The sequence below is a fragment of the Cydia fagiglandana genome, chromosome 2 (genome assembly GCF_963556715.1).
Source record: "Cydia fagiglandana chromosome 2, ilCydFagi1.1, whole genome shotgun sequence".
NCBI classification, from domain to species: domain Eukaryota; kingdom Metazoa; phylum Arthropoda; class Insecta; order Lepidoptera; family Tortricidae; genus Cydia; species Cydia fagiglandana.
In genome coordinates, this window is record NC_085933.1 from 9,793,381 (window position 1) to 9,815,150 (window position 21,770).

The 21,770-nt window shown below is 37.7% G+C and overlaps 1 protein-coding gene and 1 long non-coding RNA gene across 2 annotated transcripts in view; both read left to right on the forward strand.

Annotated features, from left to right (window-relative positions):
• The window catches only part of LOC134675772 (uncharacterized), a 95,988-nt gene that overhangs the window by 24,776 nt on the left and 49,442 nt on the right, over positions 1-21,770 (forward strand). The window lies entirely within an intron of this gene.
• LOC134675749 (lachesin-like) overlaps positions 1-21,770 on the forward strand; it is a 31,913-nt gene that overhangs the window by 8,731 nt on the left and 1,412 nt on the right. The window contains exons 2-7 of the mRNA XM_063534062.1: positions 12,378-12,475; positions 13,249-13,456; positions 14,814-14,978; positions 16,402-16,530; positions 18,375-18,509; positions 19,892-20,044. Coding sequence (XP_063390132.1) covers positions 12,378-12,475; positions 13,249-13,456; positions 14,814-14,978; positions 16,402-16,530; positions 18,375-18,509; positions 19,892-20,044 — 888 coding nt within the window. The remainder of the gene's footprint in view (positions 1-12,377; positions 12,476-13,248; positions 13,457-14,813; positions 14,979-16,401; positions 16,531-18,374; positions 18,510-19,891; positions 20,045-21,770) is intronic.

Here is a 21,770-nt window from a genome sequence, read left to right on the forward strand (position 1 = left end):
CAAATAAGTAGATACTATAATAGGTATCTCCTCAGAGATAGCTGGTCTAAGTAAAATCTTAATGACTGATGACTGATGTGGGTATTTCAAATTAAGTGGACTATAATGGTAGTTATAGTGAGCTAAGAAATCACACATATTATTAGTTAATTATAATTACGTTTTTAGCAATAAGACCGCCTGTTGTTTACCTATGCTTGTGTTTCTGTTTTCTGTTATTAACGTATAGTAAAAGAGTATTTGTATTGTATTGTGTTACGTGCTTAACATGAGAACACTTTGAAAATGTTTATTTTGCAATGTAATCTTAACTGATTTTTCTATTGAAACATTGCTTTTAGTATAATTTTGACAATACCTAATTTACTTGCACTATTATGTCGCTCCGCAGTACATAAATAGCATTCATACCAAATTACTAAGAGTAAAATAAAACTGTCAAACAATTTTCAAACATATATTTCGGCGCCAACAGATGATACTTTAATTTGTCATTAATTTAAATAAACCATTAGACTGACTCTAAGTAAGCAATCTGTTATAGTTTTGATCTTATTATGATAACACCTTGACACTGCTCGTAGTGCATCTTACGTGCATTAATAAATACCTTAACAAATAGTTAATTCAGAATCTGGGCACCCGTTATCTTAATCCGTTAACCCGTATAGGTTGTTGGGCTTATAACAGAATTAGCCTTAAGTTTATCTGTACTTATAATGGCTCCTTTATTCAAAAAACATAATTTCTATAAAATAACCTTCCTTCGGCGGTCGGGTAACAACAAAAGTGTTAGACGCGTACCTACCCTCCCAAGAAGTTACCAAGTGCCCCACATGACTGGTTATTATTAATAATTGGATAATAATTGTACGGAAGGAGCGGCCCCTCTCATCCGGTCACGTCCCCAAAACTTCCGGCCAACCATTAAATTAAGAGCAACTAAACTTCATTTATCTCGGCTTGTTACTTCTACGGGCGATAACGTTCGGAAACACGGCTGAAAAGTTTCAGCAAGTTGCGGCTAACTTGCGCGAAAAGTTGCGAATCACGCCGATCGCTCGCAAATTTGTTACTTACTCAATATTTTAAATAGTCTACGTCACTTCTTATCTGAACAACTTTCTTGAGGGAAATCACTTACTCAAGTAGTTATTGCAAGTATTAAAACCTGTAGTTACTCGCCTCCCGTTTACTACTTTTCCCCCGTACTTAACAGTACTAGTTCTGATAACGCTACTAATTCCCGGCTATTTCGTTCGTTCTATCACTATTTCACATGAAGCAGGTTTAAAATTACAGAGTAGATTGGATCTGGGCGTGGTGTGTGCCCGTAATTTACAGAAAAAGCATCGATCGTAGATATAGGGGGTATTTAAGGAAGAATAAAGTTCTTTCATTGAGCTGGGAGATCGCGTGACGCCCGCTAGAGACGCAGCGGCTGCCGGCGCGAGCGCGGGCGGCGCCGCGCTGCGATACGCAAATATTTATTTCACCCCCGGCACAAGTCATTGCCTGAAAGCGTTGCCTTGTTGTACTGTCATTGTAAAGAGAAAATATTGCCCTCCCATATAATTCCCCGCGGAGTCACGGAAATTGTTTGCGATGCAACGCCCTTTGAAGGGTATTGCCCTAATAAATTGAGATTAATCGTGACGGAATCAGTACGATCACGATATCCTTATTTAGGTACATACCTACTATTGCTTCGCGTTTATGTTTAAATTATTGTATATCTCTATAAAACCACCTGTACCTGATTAACTAAGAGAATAAACTTTTCACCACACCAGCTCGGAAAGGCTTATTTTGCACTTCGAAAACTGATAGCAAAGTTGCATTTTATTCACATGTGAGACGAAGTAATCAAATGCAAATTTTGAGTTAGTTGCTTATGTTTGCTGGTTTTGTTTGATATTTTACATTTAAAATTTGCTTCGGGTTGGTGTGGTGAAAATTTTTGTGTTTCACTCGGGGGCAAATTTAGTTTAACCCTCGTGCTTTGAAACCCTCGCAACGCTCAAGATTCCATTTTTCGCTTGCTCGGGTATCAATATTAGCACGAGCGGTTAAACAACAACTTTGCCCCCTTGTAAAACAAATAACTATTTTAGTCTCTAATTTCAGCGGTCCGCTACGCTCGCTATGACATTACATATGTACCTAAATTATTGCACTAACTCACTACTCAGGACTTAAAATTAACACTCGCTGCGAAAAACAACATTACCCTTTTTTGCATATTGATAAAATAAACAAATAAGTAGATTATTAAGCATATTATTCAGCTTTTATGTATTACAATGCTCACGTAACCAATATGAAACATCGACGCCCATATTTGGATACCCCGAGCTACGGAAACTGAATCCCCGCCAAACTGCAAACCTTTACGCATACACAACTAGATCGCGCCCATATTAAGACCCGTCTCGCCATACGCCTAGCATTTAAATAACGCACTATCTTTGTAGTGGCAGGATTCCAATTCCACGGGGCCCGATTCGGGTTTTGAAATATACATCTATTAGACATCTTTTAGACATCACCAAGATACGATAACGATATGTGTAAGATCTAACCTGTCAAATTTGACATTTGCGCGATTCTGGAGATACTCTTGGACGATTTCCACAGGATATGACTTAGAGATCTAATTCACATTTAATAGATATCTTACTCTATCTAACGTAAAAGTGACATTGGTTGCCCGAATTGCGCTGCAAAAGAGAACTAGTTGTTATCTAAACTATAACGTATCTAGAATGGATCTAGTATGTGTCGTTGTGAATATCTTGATGTTCGAATACGGCAGTAGGTCAAATATAAAACTTCAAAAAATCATCACGTACGGTCAAACTTGTCGTGAGTGAATAATGTGAGTAAACCAATTTATTTATAACATATTAATATATACTTATAAATCTTATAATGTAAATATCTCATGTCAAATAAAGTTGTTAGATTTAATATTCTTATTATGTGGCACACTATTTGCATTATTAGCATCGGAATTAGATGAAGTTAAATAAAAACAGTCCACAAAAGGTTAACTATGCTCATGTTGATTTAATTTTAAGAATTCAATTTGTTTAAGTTTGTTCATGAAATAAATAAATTATTAAATTAAATTATTAAAAAAACTTCGGTTCAATTTCCTAAAATAAACAGCTTTGGCATATATATATTTGCTTACGTGCTAGTTAACGTAACGCATAATAAAAGCAAAGTAAACATCATTGTGAAATAACTATGGGCTTGATACAAATAATTTTCTAAGTAATAAATGTGTTATGACATAGATGGCCGGACCAGCCGGCCTAGCCAAGGTCACAATCGCTATCGCTTCGACAACGAAAAGCATTATGTCTCTCTATCACTCTTCCATATTAGTGGGACAGTGACAGTTGCGTTTCGATCGCTACGGAGCGTAAGCGATCGGCATCTTGGCTACGCGGCCTGGTTTAAGCACCGGCGTAAAACATTTTAAACTTTGTTTTACAGGCGCTAAGGAGAGGTAATATTCAGACATAAATTGTCCCAAGAGGTTTAGACATAAAACGATAAAGATCATCTTTTGTAGCTTCCTCCTGTATTAAATCATTCACTTGTGTGGGTTTAAAAGTTGTTACGAAATTTATTAGCTTCCCGGCTATCTCAATCTTATGCCGTTTTTATACGCGCGCGGTAACTTTATATCCAACAAAACCATTGTTCCGACCATAAAACAAACGACTGTCAAAACAATTTATTTCGCCTAATGGGTAGAATTATTACCATCGGTATCGATTCTCTGTAAACCTTAGGATTATGTCGTAAAGACTTATTTAGCTCAACTACCCCTCACACGTGCACAATTTGATTACATTATGCGACAATAAAATTTTAGTGCTAAGAGGAGGCATCGCAGCAGAGGCTACTAAACCGTTAGCCTTTATTACACCTTTAGTAAATTGACTTCTCGGAATACAGAGAAAAACGTTCATTACGGCACCCCTGGGTCCGTTCACTTGGATATTGCGACCCGCAAGCAAATTTGCTTTAGGCACAATAAATGCTTAGGATTGTACGTGCGTGAACGCGATACCGCGTCAGCAATAACGTTCTCTGGCTGTGCGGTGCCGAGTATATATTGGCCCGAGGGCCAATTCGTACCTACACTTTGACATCAAAATGATATCTAAGTGATGTCATTTAATTATCACTCGCACGTGCATTTTGCCCGTAAGTATTGTTCTTATATGTCGATACATATAAAAAAATAATATAATATGATATTCGCCGATGCGAATGATAAAAAAATTACATCATTCAGATATTATCACTTCGATGTTTGAATTAGCCTCCCTAGGACTTTTATCCCCCTTGCTTACTGAGCACAGGCGAGTCTAACGCTCACATGAAGTTAGACGCGCGTAGTTTTTATGTATATCGAGGTCATAGTTACTCTAGACCTGTAGGCTCTAGAGTATCTCGCACGCGGACTACTCGTGTTTTCCTAACTGTATTAATTAAAGAGGGACGGGTATATCTCGCGGGCGAGATAGTGTCACGCCACTCCTGTACTAGTCCGCCTGAGCTTTGGACTAACCTACGCTTTGTAGGTACTCAACACTCAAGAAAATCGACTGTGTCTTGTTCCCATTGCTTTCAGAGCACAGACGATTTGCCTGAAACTAAAGTTCGCTTATGAACATGAATACAGCCTCGGCGCCCTCGGAGGAGCGAACACTTCGATTATTCCAGGCCGACCAGACTGAATATACGATCTGGATATTTTTAGCCTTGACCTGCCATGTCTCGTGGTATATTCTGTGTGAATTAAAATATTAGGTAATTTACAATCTTAAGGCAAAATTTCAGTAGTAAAATAGATTTTGGTGAAATCAAATCGGGAGTTTTATTATTAATTAGCAGCCATCGTAACTTTTACAGCATTTTTGGTGCAGCGGAGTGGTGTTATCGGAATCGGTATAAACAATTTCAACCCTAATGATTAATTAGCATTAATTACGTTAATATTAACCTTAATTTACCATTTCCGTTGGAATTATACCAATTCCGTTAACACCACTCCGCTGCATCAAAAATGCTGTAAAAGTTACGATGTCTATTAATTAGTTAATAATATAATTGCCGTAATTGTATTCATAATTACCATAGCTATCACTGAACCGTAGGTTAACATATCAGTTGCTGCGTATTTGGTATAGGAGAGTACGGGCTGTACTTATTAAAATGTTTCAAAATGTGAGGAAACTGGACCAATCCCAACATGGCCTAGTTAGAAGCCGGTTGGTACTTGGAATGTACCACCTTGGAATGTCAGATGGCATGCAGTCGCTTTGAAAAGGCGAGTGCCTGCGCAAATTGTTGGTTTTAGGTTGCCAAAAGTTAAGTCGAGCTCCTTAAGGATGCAACGCAAAAAGTGCTTAAGATGGGGTCCGACCGAAGATAGGCTTAAAGTTAAAATAAGGCCGAGTCGTAAAGTTGCTCAGCCCAAGTCGGCAAAATACTCGCGAGGACCATAAACATTGTAGGTACTTACATTGTATGTTTTTCATTAATACGGCACGGTCACCTAAACAAACTCTGCTCATATAATGCGAAAGTAAATACAAAGCAGACTTAATTGAAAATAAAGTAAGCTGATAAAAAATATAAAGCTTAACAAATCCCCGATCTATTCGGAATTGTATATATTTTTCCCTAAAAAGCATATTTGTTATCGTATCGGCTTTTGTTACAGCAGCCAGCAGCCTAGCTGTTAGTGATTTTACTGTTAAATTGAATGTAAATATTTCTTCAGTTTGTAATTAGCATGCAAACAGAGATCGGACCGTTTGCAATTTGTTGTCCTAATTTTGTTGCCCGCTTAATAATCCGTATCGTATTTAAAACATTCCGGATCAGGTCATTTGATCATATCAAGCTTATGGTAATCATCCTTAATCAGAACTATTCGTCTGTCTGTCCGTGTTTGGCTGTTTTCTTGTGTCTGTCTGTTTTTTGTGTTATGTGCATCGTCTAGTAAAAAGTAGTTATCACTTAAATAATTTTTGGACAATAAGTAAAAATTAGTTTTTTACGTACTATGGGAAAAACGCGTATTCAATAATAATGGGTATTTACGGTGACATACGTCTTATTCATACCAAACTTACATATAATCTAGAACTCTACTTATCTAATCTGGCTTGCAATTATTTTATGAAGCGTTTTTTACCTATGTAAATTTATTTGTGTAACTACTACAGAATACAATACTCGTATAATGAATTATAATATAGGTATTTTTTATCACTTTATTTTATTGTTTCCAATAGATGGTCAAACAAACACCCACATTCTTGGTGCATGTAATAACTATTTATACAGTATACACACCGGGGGCTTCATTAGGTAATATGAGTACTTTCGGAAACAGAAGAGGCAACATTTGTTTTTCTGTGTACCTATGTACAGTCAGCAGCAGAAGTTATTGAGCAGGCGAGGTGTTAATATAAAACTATAGTCACGTCTATGTAGATCATTTTGAACACCTCAACCGCTTAGCAACTTCTGCTGCTGACTTTATGATCCTAGTTAGTAACGAATTCTTACTCACGCTGAGTCGAAACGTATTGTTTATATACTTAATAGCGAAATTACACAATGTGTACCGGGTGTGGCCTGTAACAGGAGCAATAAATTAAACTGTAGGCTGTACTCCTCAAACCGAGCAATATTTATTCAGCGACTTTTAAAAATAACTTGTGTATTTTAGTACACTTTAAAGTTTATTCTAAGACTAATGTATTGCAAATTTTTGTCTGACAAGTAACGTCAATAACAATTAAGTTAGAGTACATTGAAGATGATATTTATTTTGTATAAATTAGAAACCGGGTAAGTGCGAGTCGGACTCGCGCACTAAGGGTTCCGTACCATAATGCAAAAAAACACCAAAAAAAGCAAAAAAAGAAACGGTCACCCATCCAAGTACTGACCACTCCCGACGTTACTTAACTGTGGTCAAAAATCACGTTTGTTGTATGGGAGCCCCATTTAAATCTTTATTTTATTCTGTTTTTAGTATTTGTTGTTATAGCGGCAACAGAAATACATGATCTGTAAAAATTTCAACTGTCTAGCTATCACGGTTCGTGAGATACAGCCTGGTGACAGACGGACGGACGGACGGACGGACGGACAACGAAGTCTTAGTATAGTAACAGCACCAGTCATGGGACATTTAAGAGGGAATTTGGAGTATTTGTGATATTTCCCTAATACATGTGAATGGTCTACCGCTTAGCGTATTGAAAGATGAAAGTCCTACCCGTCTTTCATGTTTCAAGCGTGTTGTATCAAAGATACTGCAATGAGTTTCCACATACTTAACAAATTAAAACTATGCTATTTTTCTCCAGTCATGGACACCAAAGCTCCAGTAATGGGCCCCCCAGTAATGGACACTGCTCTATCAGTATAAAATATTGAAATAGGTCATCAGATCTGGTCCATGTTATCATAATATTGCATTATCATCCGATTTGCATATTTAATTACGAATACAAAATTTCAACTCAATCGGAAAACGGGAAAGTGGCTCAAACTCGGCTACCAAGATTTGACCCACACTAAAAAACGATATTAATTTATCCGAAGTCCGAGCATACCTCCTGGTTGACATATTTCGTAACTACATTTTACTTCTGTATTGTTTAAACATGAAATGATGGCATGGCAAGCATCATTATGTAAATTTCCCATTATAGGAGGTATGCAGTTTTACAGCTCCTATAATGGGATTGGGCCAAATACCACTATTTTTTTACATCTGTGGACTCACAACATAGTATGTTGAATACCTTATGTCATGGTAAATGCAATTAACAAAACACATTTTAGTTTTCATCAAGTATTAATTAATTAAAATTTAATAAATTAACTCACCTCTCTTAGCGAAGTTGTTAAGAATTCGTAGTGGTATTTTTTTTTCAGTGACACGACAACTTTTGGGTTGACGCCAATTTCTTAAAAAACAACCAAATTTAATAAAAATTCAAACTGAAACAGCTCTAGGACTCTTATTTATGATAATATACAGGCAGTGTTTATAACTTTCTACTTTTAGACACTTATTTTACAGGATTTGTGGTTTTTTGTCCCATTACTGGTTCCACGCCCATCATAGGGTACACTACTATAATAGGGTCCCGTTTTACCCCTTGGGTACGGAACCCTAAAAATAGGACGTCTCAAGTATTCATAATTTTCAAAAGTTGTTAAACAAAAATTTTATTGTTTAAGAAGTACAATATGTGTTTTACAATACATTTTTATAGATGACTGTAAAATAAGAAGGCACTGGATTTTCAATGGTAAAACAAAATGTAATTTGTCAGTAATAAAAAGACAAAAGGTATCAAATAATTTTTAAGAAAAAAAAACCGACTTCTATGGGGGCCGGTGAAAGATTATTGTAGATGGTACACTATGTAGAAAAGGAGGTAAAACCACCCACTTTTTTACTAGCATTTCGCTTCTGTAAGGGTCGTAGTTCTAGCCTAACCTAACCCACTTCTCTGATAGCAGTTCAGTTCTGTGAGGATCGCAGTTCAAACCTAACCTAACCCACTTAACGGCCCATGCGGTGCGGTGTACGGGGGTTTAAGCGGGAGGGGCTAGTAAGATTGGCATCATCATACTTATATACTTACACATTTTATGGTAGGTAATCATAGTGGTTTATTTAGTTAAGGTATCCTAGTGGTTTTCCGGGTCAAGGTCCGGGTCCGAGTCCGGGTCTGAGTCCGGGTCCGAGTCCGGGTCCGAGCCCGGGTTTGAGTCCAGGTCCGGGTCCGGGTCCGAACCGGATCCGGGTATGAGTCCGGTTCTGGGTCCGAGTCCGGGACCCAGTCCAAGTCAAAATCGAAATTCGTAATCACCAAATGTGTACTATGCGTTGTTGAAGAGTTCTATTCTGGTCATCATCAGCAGTTCCATTTCATCAAATGCGACAGTTTTTAATGTAAATGCTTGATTTTATGATGAAAATACAAAAAAATCTATGCGTATGCCTTTAATATTTGAGGAGTTCCCTCGATTCCTTATGGATCCCATCATCAGAACTCGAGCTTGACAAAAATGTTGCTTAAAAACTTAACTTGCTTAACAAACATAACGAAGAGGAAAAATCGCCAAACGTGAACTATGCGTCGTTGAAGAGTTCTGTTCTGATCATCATCAGCAGTTCCACTTCATCAAATGAGACAGTTTTTAATGAAAATGCTTAATTTTCTGATGTAAATACAAAAATCTCTATACGCATGCCTTTAATATTTGAGGAGTTCCCTCGATTCCTTATACATCCCATCATCAGAACTCGAGCTTGACAAAAATGTGCATTAAAAACTTAACTTGCTTAACAAACATAACGAAGAGGAAAAATCTCGAAACGCGAACTATGCGTCGTTGAAGAGTTCTGTTCTGATCATCATCAGCAGTTCCACTTCATCAAATGCGACAGTTTTTAATGAAAATGCTTAATTTTCTGATGTAAATACAAAAATCTCTATACGCATGCCTTTAATATTTGAGGAGTTCCATCGATTCCTTATGGATCCCATCATCAGAACTCGAGCTTGACAAAAATGTACATTAAAAACTTAACTTGCTTAACAAACATAACGAAGAGGAAAAATCTCGAAACGTGAACTATGCGTCGTTGAAGAGTTCTGTTCTGATCATCATTAGCAGTTCCACTTCATCAAATGAGACAGTTTTTAATGAAAATGCTTAATTTTCTGATGTAAATACAAAAATCTCTATACGCATGCCTTTAAGATTTGAGGAGTTCTCTCGATTCCTCATGGATCCCATCATCAGAACTCGAGCTTGACAAAAATGTGCATTAAAAACTGAACTTGCTTAACAAACATAACGAAGAGGACAAATCGCAAACCGTGAACTATGCGTCGTTGAGGAGTTCCGTTCTGATCATCATCAGCAAACGTTACGTTTCAAACGTAACTAAAGCAATTTCTTTTTTTTTAGTTCCATACTCACAGCGACATTGTAATAAAACAGGCCGAACGAGATTGTTTTCAGCGCCATCTATCCGCACAAGGAGACACTTGAACCCTTAGTCGCGAGCTGTCGGTCTAGAAAACATTATGGTTCTTATTTAGTATTCAATATTTTCTTTAATGGTTGAAATATTTAGGTTTGGTTCCTCAAAAATATTAGTACTCGGTATCGTTGGTCTTATAATATGATAATTTTCAAATATTGTTTGGGACATCGTTTACAATGCCTGGCAAAATTCCTTGGCTCTGAGCGGGGTTTTTGTTTAAAAAAAGGTGACAGGAGAGGAAATGGATTGTCGAACGAGATCAAGTCACTGAGATTTCCGCAGCCATGTGAGGAAGTTGGTGCAGATATTCTCTGGTCGCTTTGTACGGGAGCCATCCCTGTAAAATATGGAAATACATCTTCACTTTTTGTAGCGAGGTAAGCCACAGCGCAAATCTTTATAGAAATATAGCCCGGTTTTTTATAACGTTCGTCTTTACTGATTTTACATTTCCTTGTTACAGCAAACAGAGCAATATGGCGTCCTACATTGAATTCCTGTAGGATAATTCCTAAAGAAATATTTTTTTATAAATGTCAGCAGTGTAGCATCAATCGCTTCACTTGAGATCCGGGTAAGCATTTGCGATTTTATTGTAGGAAATGTAACCTTTTTTTTTCCGTCCTTGCCCATGTGTGTCGGATGACCGCATGGCCAATTTGTAGGTTTTCCTGTAAATGCCAGAACGGTGTGTTAGTTTAGCAATTGTCCAGTTAATTTCAGTGGAGAATCAATCCTTTTTTTTTTTTTTTGGGTTTCAATATGTGGTTTTTTTTTTCCTTTAGCTTTAATGCCGGTCCCTACCCTGGGCTTTTTCTTCGGGCACGTGTCGGCGTTGGGCGTTGCTGTGGGCCTTGGGCTGGAGCTTCGTGCTGCTCAGCGCGACGTTGGCGAAGCGGGCAGGCAGCCACCTGGACACGTGGCTGACGGTATCACCGCGTGTCACCGCGACTCTTGGCTGTTCCCCTGCGCGCCTCTGGGGCAGTGCGTAGCCTCGGCTTCACCGGCTTCTGCTACGGACACGTGACTCAGGTGTGGTCAGATCTAATTTGTTATTGGCTCTCTCGAGCTCGTGACTCCTGTTGCGCATCGCGACGTTGGCGTGGTAGATAGGCGGTCACTTGGACACGTGGCTGACGGTTTCAGCACGTGTCACCGCGGCTTTTGGCTGCCACCTATGCGCCTCTGGCGTGACACATGATTTAGGTGTGCTACTAATCAATAGACTTTAATTAGCTTCACGCAATAGTGGCCTCTTAATGAACTTCAAGTGCTCAGTGCATAATTGGTGTATAGACATAATAAACTTTAACTGAGACTGCGTAACCAGTCCGATAGCATAGTGTTCTTAGTATAATAATAGCATAAGGTTATTTTCTGTACTGCCTTACTGTACTACTGTTTTGTGTAAAATATTGATATTATATTTAATTGTCTCGAGCTTGAACAATAGTTTTCTTTTCTCATCTTAGTTTTCACCTTTCTGTACGCTTTACAGCGTGCTGGCGCCCAATACTTTCTCATTCTCCCTGTTTAAAATTAATTCTAGTTAATAAATAGATTTTTAGGAATATCACAGACGTGTAGTGTGACAATAGAGCGTCAGACCCACGAACCCTGAGTACCACTGATAGTCCATAGCTCTTAAAACCCAAAACACCAATATAGCCTGTTACAGTTCCACTTCATCAAATGTCACTCTTTTGGATGTATATGCTTGATTTGATGATAAAAACCCAAAAATCACTATATGTATGCCTTTAACATTTGAGGAGTTCCCTCGATTCCTCATGGAACCCATCATCAGAACTGGGTTTTGACAGAAACGGGACCAATCTGTATGCATATACATTCAATCAAAAAAATAATTTTCAAAATCGGTCCAGTAATGACGGAGATATGAAGTAACAAACATAAAAAATAAAAAAAATAAAAAACATACAACCGAATTGATAACCTCTTCCTTTGGGATTTGGAAGTCGGTTAAAAACATAGACAATAAAACGTAAAAAAAGGTAAATTTATATAAAAAGGTTGTGTGTTGCACATTCTTTAAACATTTAATTCATTACTATCATTATGTTATAATTAAGTAACTCGCATATTTTCTAAATAAATGTTATAGGTGTTCTAAATATGTGTTTTAATTACATATTTGCTCGTATTACAGGCCACACCCGGTATGATGTATAAGTACATTCTCTTATTTGTAGCAGAATCTTCAGGAAGCTCAGTAATCTTTTTGTTATTGTTACAGAGGTCCCCCGCTTTGAAGATAGCCTGAACAACTTGACCGTGTCATTAGGAAGAGAGGCGGTCTTCACTTGTGTCGTCAATGACCTTGGATCTTACAGGGTTCGTACTTCGTTTGAGTGTTATTTAATTTTGTGTTTGATTGTAATAAGATTATTGTGTTCGATTATAACCTTTATAACTACGAATATTTATTGTTTGGGAAGTATTTTGAAAACCGTAACACCGACCTGAGTGCCCGTGGTTATGTGATAATGCACGTGCATTTTATCATGCACATAAAGCATAAGGACCCTTTCATAATGGAAAGCCACAAATAAAGTCGTAAATTAACACCATAAATAATTATTACATAGCCAGTTGCAGGCATAAGTTACATGTTTAGTTGTTATAGGTACTAAGAACAAAACAAAGTTGTAAATTACAATTTGATGCCTACTAAATATCTACCTCTTCTAATGCAGCGGTCGGCAACAAGCGGCCCGCGGGCCACATGCGGCCCGCGTACCTCTCACTTGCGGCCCGCGAGCCTCCCTGGCTATTTTGTATGTAATATTGACAAATGACAATGTCTGATAAAGTCATAAATATTAACAAAGTGCGGCCCGCGTCCACTTCGTTAACTGCTATGTGGCCCTTGGCTGCTAAAAGGTTGCCGACCGCTGTTTTAATGTTTAATTTATTGCAGTACCTACTGAATATAAGTTCAATTTAATAATATAACGTAACCAAACTAAGCCCCAGTTGTTTACTCGGTTATCTGGAATTCAATCTCGACCTTGACGTGAATAAGGCAATGACGTGCCTAAATAGGGCACTTATTCGGTTTCAATAAAGCTTAGATTGGTAGAATATTAACAAGTTTTGCTTGCAAGGTGGCGTGGTTACGCGTGGACACGCAGACTATCCTGACGATTGCGGGCCACGTGATCACCAAGAACCATAGGATTGCTGTTAACCACAGCGACAGGAGGGTGTGGTTCCTCCACATACATGACGTTCGACAGGCGGATCGCGGCTGGTACATGTGTCAGCTTAACACCGACCCCATGAAGAGCCAAACTGCCTACTTGGACGTTGTAGGTGCGTATAGGTCTCTATTGTTTCCTAAATAGTTTTAAGTCATTTTCTATTGTTTGTCCGAAGTTTCGTTAGTCATAATTGGTTTTTCTTAGAAACGCGTAACTTTTCAGGATTGCTATAAAACAAACCTAACCTAACCTAACCTATTTATACAATAACCTTAGGAAAATCCTGAAAAGTTAACGGTTTCAGTTTTATGACTAACGATAATATGACAAAAATTATGACTTAAAACTTTATGGGAAACAAAGGGACCCCGCGTAAACTGTTTTACCTGCAATGTGATTTAACTGGCTTATATTCGTTGTCGCCCACTATCCTCTTAAAACGAAAGAAAGTACGTTCCTGCATGCCTATTATGGATTGCATATTCCACATTTATCCACGTGATAAAACAACTGTCACTTTTTAACTCTGCGGGATAGAAAGAGACGGACACCGTTTTATCACGCTGTCACGTAGACAAATACGACCATCATATCCGTACTGTTTATAATATCTACTACTCCTATATTGACTGCCCATTTTACAAGCACATACTCGTAATTGAACGTAAGTTGTATTGATTCACATAATAAGTCGTTCGTGAGTGTAGGTAATTGTTGAATCGATATAGTGGTATACGTGTGTGTGGAGAAAATAAATAATAGATAAAAAATAACCTGTTAAATATGCATTAAGTACCTCCTTAAGTCACCCTTTCGTCCATATGAAGTAGTAATCTATAAATAAATATCAGATTGTCAGGCTGACTAACTACTAGTAACTAAGGTCAAATATAGGTACATATATTTATTTTCTGGCATAATTCTCTTGCTTTGTAATTTAACAATTGGTTGCCCAAGATACTAGTTTGGCCCTGTTCACACTTATTTTATGAAAGTATCGCAGTACGCATACAACCTTCGGCGCGATTCGGGAAATGAATTAGAGATTCACTAGATATGAAATAGTAAAGATATGTGACCTTCCGCGGCAAAAGGTACCATTGTCCCAGCTGAATATAGGAGCGGCGTTAATAATAGCGTAAGCGCCAGCCGCCATAAGGTACCTTTTGCCGTGGAACGTCACATATCTTTACTATTTCATATTTAGTGAATCTCTAATTCATTTCCTGAATCGCGCCGCTTGTCTTCGTGTAGGTATGTTCACTTCTGTTAAACGTAGTAAAAAATAGTTTTGTGTGTGCTAAATATGTAAATGATTTTCTATTTTTCAATCCACCTATTAAACTAACTAAACTAAGTTAGCTAAGTTAACCGTGTTGAATTTGTAAGCATATTAACTTAGAGGTGGGGTTAAAGTTTGTGGCAGTAGTCGAGCGGTTGTATACTAATTATTGAGTATGTAAATATAGTGCCGCCGGATATCTTGGACTACCCAACAAGCAGCGATCAGGTGGCGAGGGAGGGCGCCAACGTGTCGTTGCGCTGCGCGGCGCATGGCGTGCCCACGCCGAATGTGGTTTGGCGGCGCGAGGCTGGGGACCTGCTGCCCGCTACCAACTTTAGCGACACTCAAAGTAAGATATTTTATTACAATTACACATACCTCATTCACTGCTACGCTTCATAGTTGTAGCACAATTTTGAAAGTATGGTTTCAAATGTTTTTGAATTACTTACATCCAAACCCTAACCTACCTTTAGACGGTTTGACAATACTTTGAGAAAGAAACCATTTCCCATGCCACCATGACCGGATGGATAGCCGAGTGGTTCAGGCGCCTGTCCTGTCCGGTAAACGGTGACGTTGGACTGGAGGCTTTGATCATTTTTCCCTTCGTATATGAGATTTATTTCGGTTTATAGTTTAAATAGTAGCGTGTCTACTAGAAAAATACTAATTGAAATATTTTCATTGAAAGTAATTTAATTTGTTCTTAGAGAAATGTACAAAAGCTGTCTGTTTACAATAGTTTACATCTACTTGAGATGGCAATCTCTTAATTCGCGTAAAAATAAGGGCGCTCCCAGAATTAAACTGTGTAAGTCTCGCGCAGCTTGTATTTTAGTAATTTAAATTAAATTATTTGGCTCGGTGTAAAGAGATCCGAAATGGAAGAATTATCCTTTCCCCGGAGCTGTCTCGTTAGGCAACGCCCCGGCGCGTGAACATTGTGCTCGGTCTCGGTCTCATTTTACTGCGCTGCATAGTTTAAGGACTCTACTCCAACTCCCGCTTTCTTATTGAAGTCTGCGGATTCAGATTAACTTGTTGTTTGATGACATTCTCGTTGCAAATTAAGTCCGAGCATTCCAGTTTTGGAGAACAAAGTCTTTGCGGTTTTCCCCAACCAAGTTCGATTTAAGTTAAATCTTTGGCGCTACAACAAGAAAATTGTTAAACTTGGTACTTAATAGATTTAATTACGAGTGGCGTATTCAGAAATGCAAAAGGTTACACCAATTTGATTCCATTTTAAATGCGTTTCAAATGTACTCACGTTGGCTAAGTACAAGTGCCTACGAGCGCGATGAATGTTTTTATTTATTCCTATAGACGTTTGCAGAACACTGTAGGAATGTTATAATAACAATTGTTGATTAAGATATACTTTTTTAAATAACTGGTGAGATGTTTAAATGTAATATTCGAATGGCAACTGTAGATACATTACTTACTGTTACGTCTTTACTACAGTTGACTGACGCGAGGACGCGGTCGCTGTCACTTTCAATATCCTTGAAAAAAATAGTGACGGATTGAAAGTCCTAATCATCAGTAATCTGGCAACGACCGTCATTCATTTCATCAAAGAAAGTTTAAGTCATACATCTACAGTTAGACTTAGAGTTAGATAACTTAAAGATTCGTTCCATAAGTTGCAAACAAAGACTCTCAGCAGAAGGAATTACTTTTTTGCATCTTATCAGTGACACGATTATGAAGAAGTATATATTATGTAAGTTTATGACCTCTATGATATCAAAGTTGGTAATTAGATTCATCAGTGAGCGGCGCGGTGCTGCACCTGGTGAAGGTGTCGCGGCTGCACATGGGCGCCTACCTGTGCATCGCGAGCAACGGCGTGCCGCCCTCCGTCAGCAAGCGGGTCATGCTGGTTGTGCACTGTGAGTTCATATGCTGTTGTAATTAGATTCATCAGTGAGCGGCGCGGTGCTGCACCTGGTGAAGGTGTCGCGGCTGCACATGGGCGCCTACCTGTGCATCGCGAGCAACGGCGTGCCGCCCTCCGTCAGCAAGCGGGTCATGCTGGTTGTGCACTGTGAGCTCATATATTATGCTGTTTTCGAAGATTTTCATGCAACCAGATTATTTGCTGATTTAGCTTCAATACAAATGTGATGTTTTTTCCTTTTGTTTACTTTCGTGTTAGGTTTTTTAGACAGTCTATTTTGGATTAGAATAGTAAATTGGTACAAGTTCCGTTCTGTTTTAACGTACAAATTTTGACTTAAAAACGTCATTGCGTTCGGCCATTTTAAGAAAGAAACAATTAGATATTTAGGCATTTTGGAACTAAGCAGTTATGTAATTTAAGACAAATTAAGACAATTCCATTATCATATTTTAGTGCAATGTACAAACAGCAACACTCTTAACTGTACATCGGTGGACGTTAATATGCCTTTCGTAATAAGGTTCACCGACGTACAGTTAGGAGTGTAGCTGTTTGGACAACGCGATTAATGATTAAATTGAAAAATAAAAAAGTGCCAATCCATTCTCTGAATATTTCAACATTATATTTTTCAGCATCTTCCGCTTTACGCATAAATCCCAGCCCCTTCGGCCACAGCGACTGGACGACAGATTACCCAATTCGGAACTGACAGCGCCTTAAGCACGATTTGCTCTCTAAGGGTTTAAAAAAATATTATTGTTTACAGAATTTAAGTTATTTTCACCCTTCTTTACTGCTGTAAAATATGCTTGATAACAGTATTTTAACGTGACGTAAAATTATCCTCAATAATAAAATTAATTTGCTAAGTTTTATCAATAACGGGGAAAAACTATATTTTTATTTTCACCTTACTATACCTACTTGTTTACTCTTTTACTATAGTGTTATACAATTCAGCGCAAAACTTCATTTTTAAAAATTTTCGAAAAATGTACAGTCGATATCAGATATATCGGAGCCACCCAGGTCTTCCAAAATATCTGAACACGCACTCGAGCACTCTAGCGTCTTGACAATAGAGGCGTGTTCGAATATTTGTGAGCACCCTGGCGGCTTCGATAAATGTATCTGGTGACAACTGTTCCAAAATAACATATTTTTGATCAAAACACAACTATCAACGAAACTACAAAGGATTCGATACGAATAAAACACTACGAGCGGGGATATCATGCTCACTATTTTTAGCAGCTGGCGCGATGGTTGCCGTTCCCGGGCTGTTGCGTGACCACATTGAACGACACAACTTTTACTGCCGTGCCTTTTGCGCTGGTGATAAGTTGATGTGTTTTATCAATGAATTAACCTTACCACCCAAGACAGTATTCATTACGAAAAGACCCCGTCATGTTGTTAAATACAAAAGTCGGTTCGTAATTTAATCATAAAATCTTTAGCAATCTTCTTTTACTACACAGGTTGCTTTTCTTCTATATGGGGCATTATAGCCCCAATTTGAGCCCTATGAGACTGCGGCCGCTCATTACAGTTGCATACGCGTCCGCGATGTATAAGTGTGGGCGGTAAAAATCTACAAAATTACTAAATTCTTTTTTTTACTATTGATATTACCCGTCTAATATACATACTCGTACATCATACATCTTCATAGGTACCTAAATACATGCGTCATAGTTACAACGATGCCATTTTATGTAAATCACCCATAGTTAAACAACCGACAGACTGATTTTTCCTGAATGCATGATTGACCCTACAGTAGATAGAATACTAACCCAAAATACTATTGATAATAATTTGTTACAGTTCCCCCTATTATGACAATACAGAACCAGCTGGTGGGGGCAAAGGAGGGCGATACGGTGCATCTTGACTGCCACTCGGAAGCTTTTCCCAGATCTATCAACTATTGGACGATAAATGACCAAATCATATCACAGTGTAAGACAAATTCAAATATTACTTCTCACTATGTATTAGTAATTTTACAGCTGCTGTAAATAAAGTTAGGTATAAAATACACCTAGTTTCATGTTGTTATTGATTCTCATACTTTAGGTACATTAAATACTCCTAAGTGTAGCGAGTGGAGTATTCAAATTCTACAGGGTTTTTCAGAAGACGAGAGCAGGATCAACGCATTCAGCAAAATCAATCAAAATCAAAAATCAAACTGTATTAGTAAGATTAACGTTATTTTCGCTCACGTTTCATGAATTTTAGTATTTTATGTATTTTAGTCCTCACAAGGGTTGGAAACATTTTTTTTAAGCCTTTATAGGGCCTAGTAAATATATTTGCCACAAATATTATGAAATTTATTTCAAAGTGATGGTTCAATTTCGCATAATTTCTGACACCCTTATGTCCGTTAAAGGGTTAAGTGTGTCACCTTCTGGTCTTTACAGCACATAAAATTTATTGATGACAGATGCTTGTGTACAGTCGCCATCAGATATATCGGAGCGGCCAGGGTGCTCACAAATATCTGAATACGCCTCTGTTGTCAAGGCGTTAGAGTGCGTGTTCAGATATTGTGAACACCTTGGCCGCTCTGATATATGTGATGGCGACTGTACTGTGCTTGTGCGTCAATCGCAAAGTCTCGGCCGGTGTCATTGGCGGCAAGGCACCGAGCTCTCTCGCGCAGCCCGCCCGTTTACGGAACTGCTACAAGAAGTCCTATTTGTTCAAGAACCACAGAATTACTTATTTTACTTCGCAATGAAAAGTAAAACGTACAATGTCAGTTTGATTATAGACACAATGAAACTACTTTCGAATTTAGGATAACAATAGTTATTCTTAGGAAATGCTATCACATAAAACACGTGTCTATGATTTGTTATATGTCGGCATTGTTAAAAGATTGTCTTTCTTTTCCCATTTCATTTTCTCGCTTTATCGTTTCTTTAAGACAGAAAAACACATTTTTTACGCACCTACCTAACTGTAAACCAATTGCTAACTACATACATAATGAAAATATATTTTATACGAATACCGGGAAGGACTAGAATAGAATTGAATGCCATACTCGCTAAATTAGCCACACCCATCGAATAATGTACAGCGAATAATTTTAAAATTAATATCAAATTATTGAGACCTTTTAAAATACATATAACTATAAAGTTATATGTATTTATAACAGCTTATCCGAGTGGTATGCGATTTATAATGTAGAAAATATATCCCGTAGGCAGCTTAGGCTTAGGCTGTGCAAGTATATCGAAATATTTGTGTTGTTAGATTGATGTTTACATTTCCTCTCCCCTTCAATAGTAAATAAATTCTCGATTTATATATGCCTATGTTTACAGCGGACAAAAGATTCGAGATCACCGCAGTGGAAAGAGGGTACGAAGTGGACATGCGGTTGAAGATCAAGAAAGTAGTGCGGTCCACCTTCGGTACCTACAGCTGCATATCAAAGAACTCGCTTGGCGACACCGACGGAACAATCAAATTGTACTGTAAGTATATTTACTAAAGTTTTTTTATACCTCTCCGGTGGCAAACAAGCATACGGTCGGCCTGATGGTAAGCAGCATGGCAACTCCAGAAGACATGCGCGTTGCCGACCCTAACATTCCGTACCCTCGTTGAGCTCTGGCGACCTTACTCGAAATAAGCCTGTTCTAATCAAGCTACAGTAAAAACAGGAATACGGATAAAAATGAAAGTTGATAATCTAAGATGCTTGAAGATAAAATATTGTTAATTCATTGTACATAGGTAAACAGCAGCGTGTTGATCTTTTATATTACGTCCCTCGCTCGTCAGAAGCTCAATTACAATTATGATTTTATTTTACCCTCGGGTCTACATTCTCACACCACAAAAATAGACTGAAAATAACTTGTATCAGAACGTGACCATTTCACATTTGCGTAGGCGTGAACGGGAACTAAAGCTACGTTTACCGTCCCTATTTTAGTAGCAAGAATTTAGACCCTAACGATACAAAAATGTAAATTATATGTATATAGGTTAACAGATTCGGTACCTTTTTTATTTACTAAGCTTTCGAGCTTAGTAAATAGAATTCGCAGAGTTCGCTCTGCGAGTAGGTACATGTATATTAATAATTATTTTATTTTTTATTTTATTGATTAGGGAAGCAAACAGCATATACACGCCACGTGCCTAAAAAATAACTACATTCCCGTTGCCAGGGAGGTTTTAGGATTAGCTAAATAAGTATTAAATATTGCATGCTCTTACTCGGTACTTATTATTCTTTTATTTATTTATTATTTAAATACATTTACACGGCATCACAGCGTATGCCAATACACCGCATAATAAACTAATTACGTACTTAAACATTAAAACTCAAATGCAAGTGTTGGAAAGCCTATCATCCATCATCTCACAAAACCTCAGACACTCCCGGCACACATTCGCTCATCTCCACGCAAACAAGTCACACTCTGGTGCTGATGTCAGGAGTGCGTTGAGCAGCGATAACGCGCGGACATTCTTAACATAGTATATTATATTTGACCACTAAAAGGAATACAAAACAGATTAGATTAGTAGATCTAGTTCGAGAGCTTGGATGACGGAATGTGTAGTACAGTACCTAAGCATCAAAATAAGAATATGGGCTTAAAATATCTACCACTCCTTAATATCTTAACAAAAAGAACCCTACTTAATATTATAAATGTGAAAGTAACTCGTGTTTGCCTGTCACTTATAAACCGCTGCACCGACTTGAGATGGGTATGAAAGATAGTTTGAGGCCCGAGGAAGGAGAATAGTTTTAATAAATCATCATCATCATCTTACGCAGACGTAGACGTTTACACTAATAATTAGACTATAGAATAGAATATATGTAGAATAGAATATATTTTATTTGTATTAATTGTACATCGTCATATTCATAAATTATTTACAATTAGGGGAACAAACATATTATTATAATATTAAATGAATTTGAATGTATACCAGGTACTTTTGGCGCGTAGTTTCATTCGCTACTATTGGTGCTGACTGTACATACCTATTTAATTCGACATGTCCAAATTAGTCCAATTATTTTTATTTTTATGTAATGTATATGCAAAATATAGTTAGAACACAAACCAAAACAGTTTCCACTTGTATAGATAGGTATCGCTAATACAAAATTCCCTTGATCCAAAAAAGGTTAAATTATTAGGTATTTTGAATTTAACAGTAACATTCAGT